The 16,323-nt window shown below is 40.6% G+C and overlaps 1 protein-coding gene across 2 annotated transcripts in view; it reads left to right on the top strand.

Moving 5' to 3' along the window:
• Positions 1 to 16,323, top strand: part of arhgap40 (Rho GTPase activating protein 40) — a 96,887-nt gene that overhangs the window by 15,327 nt on the left and 65,237 nt on the right. For both annotated transcript variants that reach the window (XM_061937701.2, XM_061937702.2), the window contains exons 3-5: positions 7,054 to 7,256; positions 9,656 to 9,740; positions 13,879 to 14,009. In XM_061937701.2, coding sequence (XP_061793685.1) covers positions 7,054 to 7,256; positions 9,656 to 9,740; positions 13,879 to 14,009 — 419 coding nt within the window. The remainder of the gene's footprint in view (positions 1 to 7,053; positions 7,257 to 9,655; positions 9,741 to 13,878; positions 14,010 to 16,323) is intronic.

Genomic DNA, 16,323 nt, shown 5'->3' with positions numbered 1-16,323 from the left:
CTCTAAGTCTAAGTCTAATTAGTTTATTTCAAAGGGGACAATGCAATTTCATTAAAAACACATGACTACACATGGTTAAAAGAGCCAGAATTATCCAGAAGGCTAGTTTCCATCTGTAGTCCCCTGGCCTTGATGTAAAAAAAAAAAAAAAAACAGTACAATTACAATTTAAAAGAAAGAGAGAGAAAAATAAAACAAAAAACACACAATACATATACAATATGCTAAAAAATTAAATACAACATCACAACATAACATTTATCTTAGCATCAAAACAGGCTCATCTCTTATCTACCCATCATCTATCTATCATCTATCTATCTATCTATCTATCTATCTATCTATCTATCTATCTATCTATCTATCTGATTAGATTAGTTTATTTCAAAGAGGACAATGCAAGTTCATTAAAAACACATGACTACACATGGTTAAAAGCCACAATTAGCCAGAAGGCTAGTTTTCATCTGTAGTTCCCTGGCCATGATGTAAAAACGGCAGTGCAATTACAATTTAATTATTAATTGATTTAAGTATCAAAACAGGCTCATCTTTTAGTGCTGGCAGCTGTAGGCGTTGATAAGCCACGTTTTCAATTTTCTTGTGAAGGCCTTGTAAGTGGTGAGCAGTTTAACGTCCTCAGGTACTGAGTTCCACACATTTGCGCTCCTTACTGACCAGGCCCACTTACTGAAAGTGCCCCTGCGCAGAGGAATGTAACAGTCACCTCTGACAGAGCCTCCAGCGACACGCTGACGGCTGTTTCTTTGGCTGATGACCTCTGCCAGAGGATCTGGAGCCAATCCATGCAGTACTTTAAAGGTCACTTTTAAGTCTGCAAATGTGTGAAGACTGTCCCAGTTTAAAATACTGTATTTTTTTAGAATGGTACAGTGATGATAGTGCCTAGTTTTTATCCATAACCTTAATTGCTTGTTCGTATAAGATTTCCTATGTTTTTATTTAGCTCTGACCAGCCTGAGACCAGCTGGTAAGGCAATAGCTGAAGTGGCTGAAAATCATCGAATGCAAATACAATTTTGCAGCTTCGGTTGACATTTCATTTCGAATTGCACGGAAATTTGCGAGATTAAACTTGATTATTTTACACAATTTGCCAATATGGAATTTAAAGGAAAGCTCTGAATCTATTATTAACCCAATATATAAACAAAAAAATATTGTTTTGACATTTAGGGCAGACAATAGATGTATGATGTATGCAAATATGATGTAATGGATGAGAATGTCTGATCCTGGACGTCAATACAAAACTAAATTACAAAAAAAAAAAAGTAGTTGTCTGCGTTAGAGCTTACAATAACAATATCGCTAATATTTGGTTATTATTCAGGTCACGAGATATAAATGATGTCTTGTTGGCTGCATTATTTTTATTGCCACCTCGTACTTGCCGTATTTTATGACAAAGAAATAAATAAATAAATCAAATGTGTTCTTGTCTTACATAGGGATTGTGTATGATAGGCAAAATTACAAATGTACGCATGACTTGCTCGACTGTAAAGACTTTTAACCACCTTTCATATTTCGTATCACATTTAGGCTGCTCTGACCTGGACCATTGATTGATTGATAGAGACTTTTATTAGTAGATTGCACAGTGAAGTACATATTCCGTACAATTGACCACTAAATGGTAACACCCCAATACGTTTTTTAACTCGTTTAAGTCGGGGTGCACTTAAATTGATTCATGATACAGATATATAATATCATAGATACTATCATCATAATACAGTCATCACAGAAGATAATCATCAGGGTGTATACATTGAATTATTTACATTATTTACAATTCGGGGTGTGGAGGGGGGAGGGTCAGGTTTGGTTGTTATCAGTCATCAACAATTGAGAACAGAGAAATGGATATTGAAACAGTGTAGGTCTGACTTGGTAGCATATGTACAGCAAGTAGTGGACATAGAGAGAGAGAGAGAGAGAGAGAGAGAGAGATCAGAAGGCATAAGAAAAGTATCTACATTTGATTGTTTACATTTGATTGTTAAAGGGGAACATTATCACAATTTCAGAAGGGTTAAAAACATTAAAAATCAGTTCCCAGTGGCTTATTATATTTTTCGAAGTTGTTTTCAAAATTTTACCCATCACGCAATATCCCTAAAAAAAGCTTCAATGTGCCTGATTTTAACCATCGTTATAAACACCTGTCCATTTTCCTGTGACGTCACATAGTGATGCCAACACAAACAAACATGGCGGAAAGAACAGCAAACTATAGCGACATTAGCTCGGATTCAGACTCGGATTTCAGCGGTTTAAGCGACAGATTACGAATGTATTGAAACGGATGGTTGTAGTGTGGAGGCAGGTAGCGAAAACGAAATTGAAGAAGAAACTGAATCTATTGAGCCAAATCGGTTTGAACCGTATGCAAGCGAAACCGACGAAAACAACACAACAGCCAGCGACACGGGAGAAAGCGAGGACGAATTCGGCGATCGCCTTCTAACCAACGATTGGTATGTGTTTGTTTGGCATTAAAGGAAACTAACAACTATGAACTAGGTTTACAGCATATGAAATACATTTGGCAACAACATGCACTTTGAGAGTGCAGACAGCCCAATTTTCATCAATTAATATATTCTGTAGACATACCCTCATGTCAGCAGGCCAGGGAAGCTAGGGTCGATATTCTTCTCTTGATTATCTTCAGGACGGTGTGAGCCAAGACATCCAGGGGGGTTTAGCTCGCTCGTCTGCGGGAACAAACTGCCGCCAATGCTTGCCGTGCTATCGAGGTTCTTTGTCCCTGAATTGCTCACACACTCCGGCAGATTCAATGGGGGTCTGGCGGCAGATTTCTTTGACTTTATCGTTGGAAATGCATCTGCTTTGAGTGTCGCAGGATATCCACACATTCTTGCCATCTCTGTCGTAGCATAGCTTTCGTCGGTAAAGTGTGCGGAACAAACGTCCAATTTCTTGCCACTTTCGCATCTTTGGGCCACTGGTGCAACTTGAATCCGTCCCTGTTCGTGTTGTTACACCCTCCGACAACACACAGACGAGGCATGATGTCTCTAAGGTACGGAAAACAGTCGAAAAAACGGAAAATAACAGAGCTGATTTGACTCGGTGTTTGAGAAAATGGCGGATTGCTTCCTGATGTGACGTCACAACGTGACGTCATCGCTCCGAGAGCGAATATTAGAAAGGCGTTTAATTCGCCAAAATTCACCCATTTAGAGTTCGGAAATCGGTTAAAAAAATATATGGTCTTTTTTCTGCAACATCAAGGTATATATTGACGCTTACATAGGTCTGGTGATAATGTTCCCGTTTAACAATCCGGGGAGGGTGTTAGTTTAGGGTTGAAGTTGAGGTGTACTTTTATTGCGGTTTTGAAGGAGGATAGAGATGCCCTTTCTTTTATACCTGTTGGGAGCGCATTCCACATTGATGTGGCATAGAAAGAGAATGAGTTAAGACCTTTGTTAGATCGGAATCTGGGTTTAACGTGGTTACTGGAGCTCCCCCTGGTGTTGTGGTTATGGCGGTCATTTACGTTAAGGAAGTAGTTTGACATGTACTTCGGTATCAGGGAGGTGTAGCGGATTTTATAGACTAAGCTCAGTGCAAGTTGTTTGACTCTGTCCTCCACCCTGAGCCGGCCCACTTTGAAGAAGTGGGTAGGAGTGAGGTGGGATCTGGGGTGGAGGTCTAGAAGTAATCTGACTAGCTTGTTCTGGGATGTTTGGAGTATAGATTTGAGGGTTTTGGAGGTGCTAGGGTACCAGGAGGTGCATGCGTAATTGAAAAAGGGTTGAACGAGAGTTCCCGCTAGAATCCTCATGGTGCTTTTGTTGACCAGAGAGGAGATTTTATCGAGAAATCTCGTTCGTTGGTTGACCTTTTTGATTACCTTGGTTGCCATTTTATCACAGGAAAGATTAGCCTCTAGAATGGAACCTAGGTAGGTGACCTCATCCTTCCTGGTGATAACAATGTCACCCACTTTTATAGTGAAGTCATTGACTTTCTTAAGGTTGATGTGGGACCCAAACAGGATGGATTCCGTTTTACCCAAGTGTATGGATAGCTTGTTGTCAGCGAGCCAGGTGCAAGTTCTACAGAGTTCAGCACTGAGGATTTTCTCCACCTGTGACTTGTCCTTGTCTGATACCAGCAGGGCCGAGTCATCCGCAAACAAGAACAATTCAGTCGCATGCCGATGACAAGTCGTTTATGTACCGTATTTTTCGGACTATAAGTCGCAGTTTTTTTCATAGTTTATGAAAGTTGCCTAATGTTTTTTCCTTCTTTATTATGCATTTTCGGCAGGTGCAACTTATACTCCGGTGCGACTTATACTCCGAAAAATACGGTATACTAGGAACAGTAAAGGCCCCAATATACTGCCTTGGGGGACTCCACAGCTCACTGAGAGGGGGAGGGGGGGGGGACACGGTGCCGTTCACCTCTACCAAAACTATACCTAGTGTGGTTTTCCAGCATTTATTTTTAAAATGGGATCAAAGTAAAGAAAAAAAAGATTTAAAATAAAGAAAAAGTAAAGAACATAAGTGTCAAGTAAAGATTTGGTCCGTATTGGTGACCTATTACTTGGTGACATATTACTTCACACAACTCAAATATTCCATAACCAAATTGGTTGCATTGGTTATTATAATATTCTGTTATATTCACAATGTTGTATTTTACAAAATTATAGTTCTACAAAGTGCAGTTGTCTTGCAGAGGACAAGAACAGCTTTTTCAGCCGATTTTCTCTTCCAAATTTGCTAATTCTGCACGAGATATCCCCCCCGTGACCCCGAAAGGGACAAGCGGTAGAAAATAGACGGATGGATATCGGTCTTGGGCCATTTGTTTGGTGAGCAACCAGATTCCCATGATTGCGTTCACATTTGACCGAACAAACCACACCAGCAGACCAAACCCGACAAGACATTAGGGGTGGAAATCTTTGGACATCTAACGATTTAATCCCTTTCCAATTCCAGGGATGACAATGTTAATTCAACACGATTCTCTATGCAAACCGATTCTGGCAATGTATTTTGTATTAATCATGATGACATTTTTTTTAAAAACAAGTTTTGGATTCGAAAGGCTCAAGATGGCGAAAAAATACAAATAATATATCTAAAGTACAGGCCAAAAGTTTGGACACGCCTTCTCATTTAATGTGTTTTCATGACTATTTATATTGTAGATCAGGGGTGCTCACACTTTTTCTGCAGGCGAGCTACTTTTCAATTGATCAAGTCTTGGGGATCTACCTCATTCATATATATAATTTATATTTACTTATTTTTTAAATATATGTTTTTGTTAATAAGTTAAAGGTGTTTAATGATAATGCAAGCTTGTTTAACACATATAGTTAATATTGTTAATAAATTAAAGGTGTTTAATGATAATGCAATCATGTTTAACACATAGTTAATATTGTTAATAAATTAAAGGTGTTTAATGATAATACAAGTATGTTTAATACATATAGTTAATATTGTTAACAAGTTAAAGGTGTTTAAAGATAATGCAAGCATGTTTAATACATATAGTTAATATTGTTAACAAGTTAAAGGTGTTTAATGATAATACAAGCATGTTTAATACATATAGTTAGTATTATTAATAAGTTAAATGTGTTTAAAGATAATACAAGCATGTTTAACACATATAGTTAATATTGTTAACAAGTTAAAGGTGTTTAATGATAATACAAGCATGTTTAACACATATAGTTAATATTGTTAATAAGTTAAAGGTGTTTAAAGATAATGCAAGCATGTTTAACACATATAGTTAATATTGTTAACAAGTTAAGGTGTTTAAAGATAATACAGGCATGTTTAACACATATAGTTAATATTGTTAATAAGTTAAAAGTGTTTAAAGATAATACAGGCATGTTTAACACATATAGATTCCTTTCTTTCATGAAGACAAGAATATAAGTTGGTGTATTACCTGATTCTGATGACTTGCATTGATTGGAATCAGACAGTGGGGCTAAAAACGTCCGCATTTTCGAATAGAGGAGAAAAAAGTCCTCCTTTCTGTCCAATACCACATGAAAGTGGTTGGTTTTTGGCATCTTTTTTGTCCAGCTTCCGTACTCCTTTGTATACACTTTACAAGAAATACATTGTCGGCAAACTCCGTAGCTTGCTAGCTTGTGCACGCCAGCTTTCTGAGACTCGTTTTGTTAGCGCAACTGTGCAACTGTGCAGTCGGTCTTTGGAGTTTTGACGACAGGTACGGCGCCAGTCTGTTGGCAGTCTGTTGGTAATTTTAATGAGCTGGCAGCAGCCAGCGTCATCTCAGAAGACCCTCGGGTGCCGTGAATGTCAATCAAGTGACGAAAATGACGTCATAGTGAAGATTTATGATCGCTCATTTTTAGGACTATTTTTTTAATGCCTGGCTGGTGATCGACTGACACACCCTCCGAGATCGACCGGTAGATCGCGATCGACGTAATGAGCACCCCTGTTGTAGATTGTCACATCAAAACTATGAATGAACACATGTGGAGTTATGTACTTAACAAAAAAAGGTGAAATAACTGAAAACATGTTTTATATTTGAGTTTCTTCAAAATAGCCACCCTTTGTTCTGATTACTGCTTTGCACACTCTGGGCATTCTCTCCATGAGCTTCAAGAGGTAGTCACCTGACATGGTTTTCTCTTCACAGTGTCAATCTACGATGTAAATAGTCATGAAAATAAAGAAAACGCATTGAAATGAGAAGGTGTGTCCAAACTTTTGGGCTGTACTGTATATATATATATATTTTTGTATATATATATTTTATTGAAATGTATGAATGGATTTAGAACGTAGATGACCAAGAAATTGCTATTCGAATGTGAATCAATTTTTTTGTCCACGCCTACAAGACATACCCACAGTCATTTGATTTGATTTTGTCTCCTTCCTATAAACATTGCCCATACTGTATTTTTCAATGTTTTTATGCACACACCGTAGCACGTCTTATAATAACACATGTATGTGCTTGTTTGCGGACCAGACGGAGAGCAAGAAGAACAGTGGCTAGTCGACGTTGGTCTGTCCGACCTAATCAACGAGGAGAGCGAAGGTATGGACAACATGGTGCTGATGTCCACGCTAACCCACACTCAGGCACAGGCTGTCCAGCGCAGACTGATTTCCTACACATTGCGCAAGAAGAACAAGACTTCGCTTCCACACATTCGGGACTTCTTCGGTCAGGTGAGCCAATGGCAAGGTTTGGCGGTTGTTCCACTTTCTATTTTGGTGTTCTTATGCTGATGACCTAACCTGCCACAATAAAACAGATCACATGGAAAGGTCACGCTTTATCCTCACTGCCTAAAGCAGTGTTTTTCAACCACTGTGCGTGAGATACAGTCTGGTGTGCCGTGGGAGATGATCTAATTTCACCTATTTGGGTTAAAAATATTTTTTGCAAGCCAGTAATTATAGTCTGCAAATGATGTGTTGTTGTTGAGTGTCGGTGCTGTCTAGAGCTCGGCAGAGTAACCGTGTAATACTCTTCCATATCAGTAGGTGGCCGCCGGTTGCTAATTGCTTTGTAGATGTCGGAAACATCTACAAACCTTACCGGTAAGGTCTATTCAGGTGTACAGGAGAGGAGGCTACGCCGGATAGTAGAACCTCGGATTCAGGAGGAACAGTGTGGTTTTTGTCCTGGTCGTGGAACTGTGGACCAGCTCTATACTCTCGGCAGGGTCCTTGAGGGTGCATGGGAGTTTGTCCAACCAGTCTACATGTGCTTTGTGTACTTGGAGAAGGCATTTGACCGTGTCCCTCGGGAGGTCCTGTGGGGAGTGCTCAGAGAGTATGGGGTATCGGACTGTCTGAATGTGGCTGTCCGCTCCCTGTGCGATCAGTGTCAGAGCTTGGTCCGCATTGCCGGCAGTAAGTCGGACACGTTTCCAGTGAGGGTTGGACTCCGCCAAGGCTGCCCTTTGTCACCGATAATGTTAATAACTTTTATGGACAGAATTTCTAGGCGCAGTCAAGGCGTTGAGGGGATCCGGTTTGGTGGCTGCAGGATTAGGTCTCTGCTTTTTGCAGATGATGTGGTCCTGATGGCTTCATCTGGCCAGGATCTTCAGCTCTCACTGGATCGGTTCGCAGCCGAGTGTGAAGCGACTGGGATGAGAATCAGCACCTCCAAGTCCGAGTCCATGGTTCTCGCCCGGGTGGAGTGCCATCTCCGGGTTGGGGAGGAGACCCTGCCCCAAGTGGAGGAGTTCAAGTACCTTGGAGTCTTGTTCACGAGTGAGGGAAAAGTGGATCGTGACATCGACAGGCGGATCGGTGCGGTATCTTCAGTAATGCGGACGCTGTATCGATCCGTTGTGGTGAAGAAGGAGCTGAGCCGGGAGGGAAAGCTCTCAATTTACTGGTCGATCTACGTTCCCATCCTCACCTATGGTCTTAAGCTTTGGGTTATGACCGAAAGGACAAGGTCACGGGTACAGGCGACCGAAATTAGTTTGCTCCGCCGGGTGGCGGGGCTCTCCCTTAGAGAGGGTGAGAAGCTCTGCCATCTGGGGGGAGCTCAAAGTAAAGCCACTGCTCCTCCACATCGAGAGGAGCCAGATGAGGTGGTTCGGGCATCTGGTCAGGATGCCACCCGAACGCCTCCCTCGGGAGGTGTTTAGGGCACGTCCAACCGGTAGGAGGCCACGGGGAAGACCCAGGACACGTTGGGAAGACTATGTCTCCCGGCTGGCCTGGGAACGCCTCGGGATCCCCCGGGAGGAGCTGGACGAAGTGGCTGGGGATAGGAAGGTCTGGGCTTCCCTGCTTAGGCTGCTGCCCCCGCGACCCGACCTAGGATAAGCAGAGGAAGATAGATGGATGGATGGATGGATGGATGTCGGAAACAGCGGGAGGCAGAGTGCAGGTAAAAAGGTGTTTAATGCTTAAACCAAAAATAAACAAAAGGTGAGTGCCCCTTAGAAAAGGCATTGAAGCTTAGGGAAGGCTCTGCAGAACAAAACTAAAACTGAACTGGCTGCAAAGTAAACAAAAACAGAATGCTCAACAATGTCCCCACAAAGACGGATAGAAACAACTGAAATATCCTTGATTGCTAAAACAAAGTAGATGCGGGAAATATCGCTCAAAGGAAGAAATGAAACTGCTACAGGAAAATACCAAAAAAAGGGAAAAAGCCACCAAAATAGGAGCGCAAGACAAGAACTAAAACACTACACACAGGAAAACGCCAAAAAAAACTCCAAATAAGTCATGGCGTGATGTGACAGGTGGTGACAGTACACCTACTTTGAGACAAGAGCTATAGTGATGCATGGTTGGTTATGGTTTAAATACATATCCAACAATTGCGACAGCGACGTTTCACTGTCAACTGAGTTTCGTTTTTTAATGATTTCTGCTGGTGGTGTGCCTCCGGATTTTTTCAACGCAAAAAAATGTGCCTTGGCTCAAAAAAGGTTGAAAAACACTGGCCTAGAGGAACAACACTGACATTCTTAGGAAGCTTGTCTGCATAGAATTGTTTGCCCAATTAATACAATCCTGTGGTGGAGGTGAAGTGACAGGACGACATGATATGAAGGGCATGTTTAATCCCAATGGGTCATTTCTTTCAGGAGAACCAGAGCCAGTCTGACTCTCAGCCTTGTGAAGAGTTGGCCCAAAACAACCTGGCATCAGTCTCCCAAGACCCTCAATCAGGTGAGCCAAAGTAAATGTTAAAAGGGAACTGCACTTTTTTAAAATGTTGTGTATAACCTATGTTATGTTATATCATATGTATTCTAAAATGTAAATAAAAGCTAGCAAAAGTCAGCTAACAATGGAGCCAAAGGTAATCATCACTCTGTGTTGGCGCTAGGAATTTTCAATATGGCTTTGATTACTTCACATCAAATATTCCACTTTGAAAAATATTTTTTTGTGGAAGATTTTGCATATTTTGTGTGTTTGCCATAAAAAACATAGTTTTCTTTGACAAAAAGGGCAGAAAACAAACAAAAAAAAACAACATTAAAAAAAACCTCCAACAACTTAGAATTGACGGATAGATCTGAAGTTGACTCTAGAGATTTAAGTGTTAAATAAATAATGTATGTATGCCCTGGCACACCATTATCATCATTTTATGACCCAAGCAAAACACTTTTTACACTTTTATATTGAAATAAATACACCAACAACTTATTAAATACAAATATAGGAAAAACTACCGGCAGCGGTAAAGTTTAGATCCATGAAGGAAAGAAGAAAGTGAATGAATGTTTATAACTGAATACATTTACATATGCATAAAAATGTGTTTTCTTTTGTATAATTTATTTAATGAATGAAGTAACGTTTATGACAATCTTTTTACCAAAACACAATATAGAATGTGAGATACAACAGGATAATGCATACATTTATCATTTGTTTTCAAAACGATTACAAAAAAGTGGGACCCCAAAAATTTACTGTTGGGCCCCATTCTTATGACTTAATGGGGTCCCTGGGACTCCATTTAGAAAATTCCTAGCGCCAACACTGCTAATACTTGGTTAATATTGAGGTCGCGAGATGTAAATGGAGTATTGATGTCACGGCCCGGGCGCATGCCAATGCGCATTCATCAATAAGCCCGGCGGAGCGCACCTCCTGCACGCGTCACTCCGGCGGCGGCCGGCGGCGGCAATCTATCAGCAATCAGCACACCTGGAGCTGATGATCAGACCTGCCTTTATAAGCCTGCTCAACCTGCTATCCCGCACCATAACGTAACCATCTGTTCGCGTACAACCTCCGTTCCCGCGTTGACGAGATGTGTGTCTCGTCATTCCTTGTTGCCCTGCCCCCTTTTGGACTTGCCTCTTGCTCAACATTTACGGTAACACTCAGCAGTGAATTCATGCGCATAGTCGCACACACCATACACTCTCTTGGATTTAGTCACACTTCATACTATCCATCCATCCATTTTTTACCGCTTGTCCCATTCGGGGTCACGGGGGGTGCTGGAGCCTATCTCAGCTGCATTCGGGCGGAAGGCGGGGTACACCCTGGACAAGTCGCCACCTCATCACAGGGCCAACACAGATAGACAGTCAACATTCACACTCACATTCACACACTAGGGACCATTTAGTGTTGCCAATCAACCTATCCCCAAGTGCATGTTTTTGGAGGTGGGAGGAAGCCGCAGTACCCGGAGGGAACCCACGCAGTCACGGGGAGAACATGAAAACTCCACACAGAAAGATCCCGAGGGCAGGATCGTACCCATGACATTCGTATTGTGAGGCAGATGCACTAACCCCTCTTCCACCGTGCTGCCCTTCATACACTTCATACAATTGTTTATTGTTATTATTTTTTGTTATTATATATATATAGTATATATAAATATATAATAAATCATAGAGCCAAACTATGCCCCTTGTTGTCTGTGCCGTCTACTCCCCTCGTTCATAACAATTGTTGCCAGTTTGTTGATGTTTTTTAGAGGGTTTTATGGCCCTAATAGAGTACTCCCACTAGCTGCATTGTTAGCCACCTCGTACTTGCCATATTTAAACATGTGTTCTTGTCTTACATAAGGATTGTGAATGAGAGGCAAAATTCCAAAAAGCGTGCATTTTCCCTTTAAGCAAGGTAGTTTCTAGCAGTAAACGTAATTAATCAAGTACAGTGGAACCCCGCTTAAGTCGTCCCACCTTTGTCGCCTAGTTATGCCGAACAACTATCAGGTCAATTGTGTTGTTGTTATTAGACAACACCGACTTGCATGTTCTCCCACAGTGTGCATGCAGGTTTTATCCAGGTACTCCAGCTCCCTTCCACAATCCAAAAATATTCACGTTAGGTTACCTGTAGACTCTAAATACTGTACATATAAATGTTAGTGTGAATAGTTGTTTGTCTTAATGGTAAACTCGTGTAGCGCTTTTCTACCTTCAAGGCTTTGACACTATCTCCACATTTACACACACATTCACACACTGATGGCGAGAGCTGCCCTGCAAGGCCCTAACCACCACCCATCAGGCGCAACTGTCTTGCTCAAGGACACAACGGACAGGACTAGGATGGCGGAAGCCGGGCATAGAACCAGGAACCCTTAGGTTGCTGGCACGGCTCCACCAACCTCGCCACGCTGTCCCCCCGTCTTAATGTTGGGATAGGCTCCATCTTACCTGGGACCCTAATATGGACAAGTGGTATTGTAAAAGGAAGAGTTGATAATGACATAGAGCAGTGTTTTTTAACCAGTGTGCCGTGAGAAAAAGTCTGGTGTGCCGTGGGAGATTATGTAATTTAACCTATTTTGGTTAAAAATATTGTATGCAAACCAATATGGAACTCGGTAGAGTAACCGTGTAATACGTTTCCATATCAGTAGGTGGCAGCAGGTAGCTAATTGCTTTGTATACGTCGTATCTAATGCTTAAACCAAAAATAAACAAAAGGTGAGTGCCCCTAAGAAAAGGCATTGAAGCTTAGGGGCGGCTATGCAAAATGAAACTAAAACTGAACTGGCTGCAAAGTAAACAAAAACAGAATGCTGGACGACAGCAAAGACTTACGGCGAGTGGAGCAGACAGCGTCCACAAAGTACATCCGTACATGACATGACAATCAACAACGTCCACACAAAGAAGGATAGCAACAACTGAAATAGTCTTGATTGCTACAACAAAGCAGGTGCTGGGAGTAGCGTTCAAGCAAGATATGAAACTGCTACAGGAAAATACCAACAAAACAGGAAAAGCCCCCAAAATAGGAGCGCAAGACACTACACACAGGAAAACAGCAGAAAACTCAGAATAAGTCACGGTGTGATGTGACAGGTCGTGACAGTACTTTGAGACAAGAGCTATATAGATGGTTATGGTTTAAAGTCATATCCAACAATTGCCAGAACTACTTTTTATTGTCAATATCGACTGCTGAGTTTCATTTTTTAATGTTTTCTGCTGGTGGTCTACCTCTGCATTTTTTCAATGAAAAAAATGGCTCCAAAAAGGTTGAAAAATACCTAATGGGGTCATTTCTATGAAAATTATTTGGATTATGTCCGCATGTGGTATAATATTGTCATTTCCCTCATTCTCACAAAGCAGCTTGAAACGACAGCACAACTACTACAACTAAAAGTGCACACAGTGACTTCCTGTTCATTGCAAACTAAGCTTCAAAATAAAAGCACTGCAGTAAAAGTGTTACGTGTACAGAGGGGGAGGAAGACGGCACAGACAGCAGGGACGTCGTTTTAGCTCTATATATATATAAAATGAAGTGTGTAGCTAATCCAAAATATGTGTGGTGTGCGACTATGTGTAGAGATTAACTGACGAGTGTTACCCAGAGTGTTAAGCGAGGTGCAGAAGTCCAAGAGGGGCAAGGCAGGCTCGAAGGTCTGTGGGCAGGCTTGAGCTCAAGGGCAGGGGCGAGGCGTCAAAAGTCAGTGTCCAGGCGGGAGGTCGAGAGCCAAAAGGAGCAGCCAGGGAACCAGAGGGGATACGGGGAGACGAGACACACAGCTCGTCACGCAGGTACGGAGGAAATGCTGCTGGAACGACAAGGGATACGAGACAAATGAACACGGAGGGGGAGAAACACAGAGAGAGTGTGCATAGAGCTAGGGGTTGTCGGCTTACTGTACGGGAACAGGTCGCTACGTTCTGGCCCGGAACGCAGGTTCGCACTGACTTAAGAAGCCTCTGAAGCTCATTAGCGACAGCTGCAGCCGGAGTGGCGCGCAGGAACTCCCTTGGAGGTGCCGTGACAAAAAGTACAGTAAAAGGCTGGTAAATGTTTGCCCATGAGCATTTCTTGTACTGAAGTTTGTTTTTTAACCCAGATGAAAAACCGGGACGCCGGCGAAACCCTGCAAAAGAGGAGGAGTTTAAAACCGACGTGGCTTACTGTGAACAAGCCAGACTGGCCAAACATGATAACGCCCAGCGGAAGAGAGAGGACGGCACCCTGCCGGTAAGCATTTCACACATCGCTGCCGTAGTTGTTTTTTGTTGCCTGGGTGACGTTTGTTTATGCTGGATTAAATAAAAACTTGTCATAGACATCTCTACTTTTTCTCAAACATTAGTGTTTATATATCTTGTAATTACACAAATACAATGACCTCATGTCTATTTTTTGCAGACAATTATAAAGGTGTCGCCTGCTGTAGACTTTGAAAATGTGCAATTCTTATTATGTGATTTTATTTTACCAGGCGGTTTGCAGTTGACTATTTCAGGGCCCCGTCTCTAAAATTGTGCATTGAATTCTGACTCTCTTTATGTCAGAAACCTCTACCCCTAAAAATTAAAGCATGCGAGACCATTTTGTATTTTTAATTTTCAAAAATAGTACAATATTTCTTGTATCCACGAGGGCTTACCTCAATTTTGGTGAGGACCCAAAAGGGTCTCAGTCGTTAGAGTAAGGCTTACTTTTAACACTTTATCTTAATATTTTTTACATTTAATGCTTAAAAAGGAACTGCACTTTTTTTTAAATGTTGCCTATCGTTCACAATCATTATGACGACGGATGGAATTTTTTTTAATGCATTCTAAATATTAAATAAAATCGATCAAAAATCTGTTTACACTGGAGCCTACAGGAGCTGTTCAATTTTGCCTAAGTAGCCCCTAAAAACATCCAAAGACCTCCAATAGGGTTTTATATACATGTAAGATAGATGTAATGTAGTAACATTTCTATTAACATGTAATATATACATGATGTAAGTATATATGTAATGTAGTAACATTCATAATAACATGTATTATATACATGATGTAAGTATATATGTCATGTAGTAACATTCATAAGAACATGTATTATATACATGATGTAAGTATATATGTCATGTAGTAACATTCATAATAACATGTAATATATACATGATGTAAGTATATATGTAATGTAGTAACATTCATAATAACATGTATTATATACATGATGTAAGTACCGTATTTTTCAGACTATAAGTCAGTTTTTTTAATAGTTTGGCCGGGTTCCAGTGCGACTTATATATGTTTTTTTTCCTTTTTTATTATGCATTTTCGGCAGGTGCGACTTATATTCCGGTGCGACTTATACTCCGAAAAATGCGGTATATATGTAATGTAGTAACATTCATAATAACGTGTAATATATACATGATGTAAGTATGTATGTCATGTAGTAACATTCATAATAACATGTAATATATACATGATGTAAGTATATATGTCATGTAGTAACATTCATAATAACATGTAATATATACATGATGTAAATATGTATGTCATGTAGTAACATTCATAATAACGTGTAATGTTTACATGATGTAAGTATATATGTAACGTTGTAACATTTATAATAATTATTATACGTATTTTAATCATATTAAGCATACGCGGCCCGTTAATTTGAAAAACGCATCACAACGTTTGCTCTTATTTTCTTCACTGATTTCTGCTCACTGCAGACATTATGAGAGCCGACAAACATAATAAAACATCACTTACTGTACAAGGTCTGCTGTCATTAAGATGCTGACAGCTTGGATGTTCATATATTCCCATATAGATGAAGAATGTCTCATAATCCTCGTGAAGAAACAGGGTGGGGTCGGGGAGGAACATGCGCTTTTCGTGTTGTTCTCGCCATTTGTCCCAAAGTAGTCTTTGTTGGCACTCATGCATGATAGTAGGCAAGGCAAGACAAGGCAAGGCATGTTTATTTATAGAGCACAATTCGTACACAAGGCAATTCAAAGTGCTGCACAGAAAATTACAAAAAGCCAACATTTAAAAAATATAATAATCGTAAAAATAACCATAACTCAAATAAAAAATATACAATAAAATCATCATAAAACTATCGTAATTCAAATAAAATATAAACTGTTTAAATAAAACACTCAAATACACAATTAAAAAAAAAGTGTTTTCAGCCTGGATTTGAACATTGCCAATGTTGAGGCCTGTCTCACATCTTCAGGAAGATTATTCCAGATTTTAGGAGCATAAAACTGAAGAGCAGCCTCACCATATTTTGTTCTGACTCTAGGCACTAGCAGGATGCCAATTACCAAAGCTCTCAGAGCTTGAGGTGGTTCATATAGTTTTAACATGTCAGATGTACTTTGGCACAAGGTCACTAAAAGACTGTTTTAAAGTTAATTATATGAGCAACAGGAAGCCAGTGCAGTGACCTCTGCACCGGACTAATATGGTCATATTTCCTGGTTCTAGTCAGGACTCAAGCAGCAGCATTTTGGATCTACTGCAGCTGCTTTACAGCTCGTTTA

This window comes from Nerophis lumbriciformis, linkage group LG03 (genome assembly GCF_033978685.3).
Source record: "Nerophis lumbriciformis linkage group LG03, RoL_Nlum_v2.1, whole genome shotgun sequence".
NCBI classification, from domain to species: domain Eukaryota; kingdom Metazoa; phylum Chordata; class Actinopteri; order Syngnathiformes; family Syngnathidae; genus Nerophis; species Nerophis lumbriciformis.
This window is presented reverse-complemented; position numbering and strand designations above follow the sequence as displayed.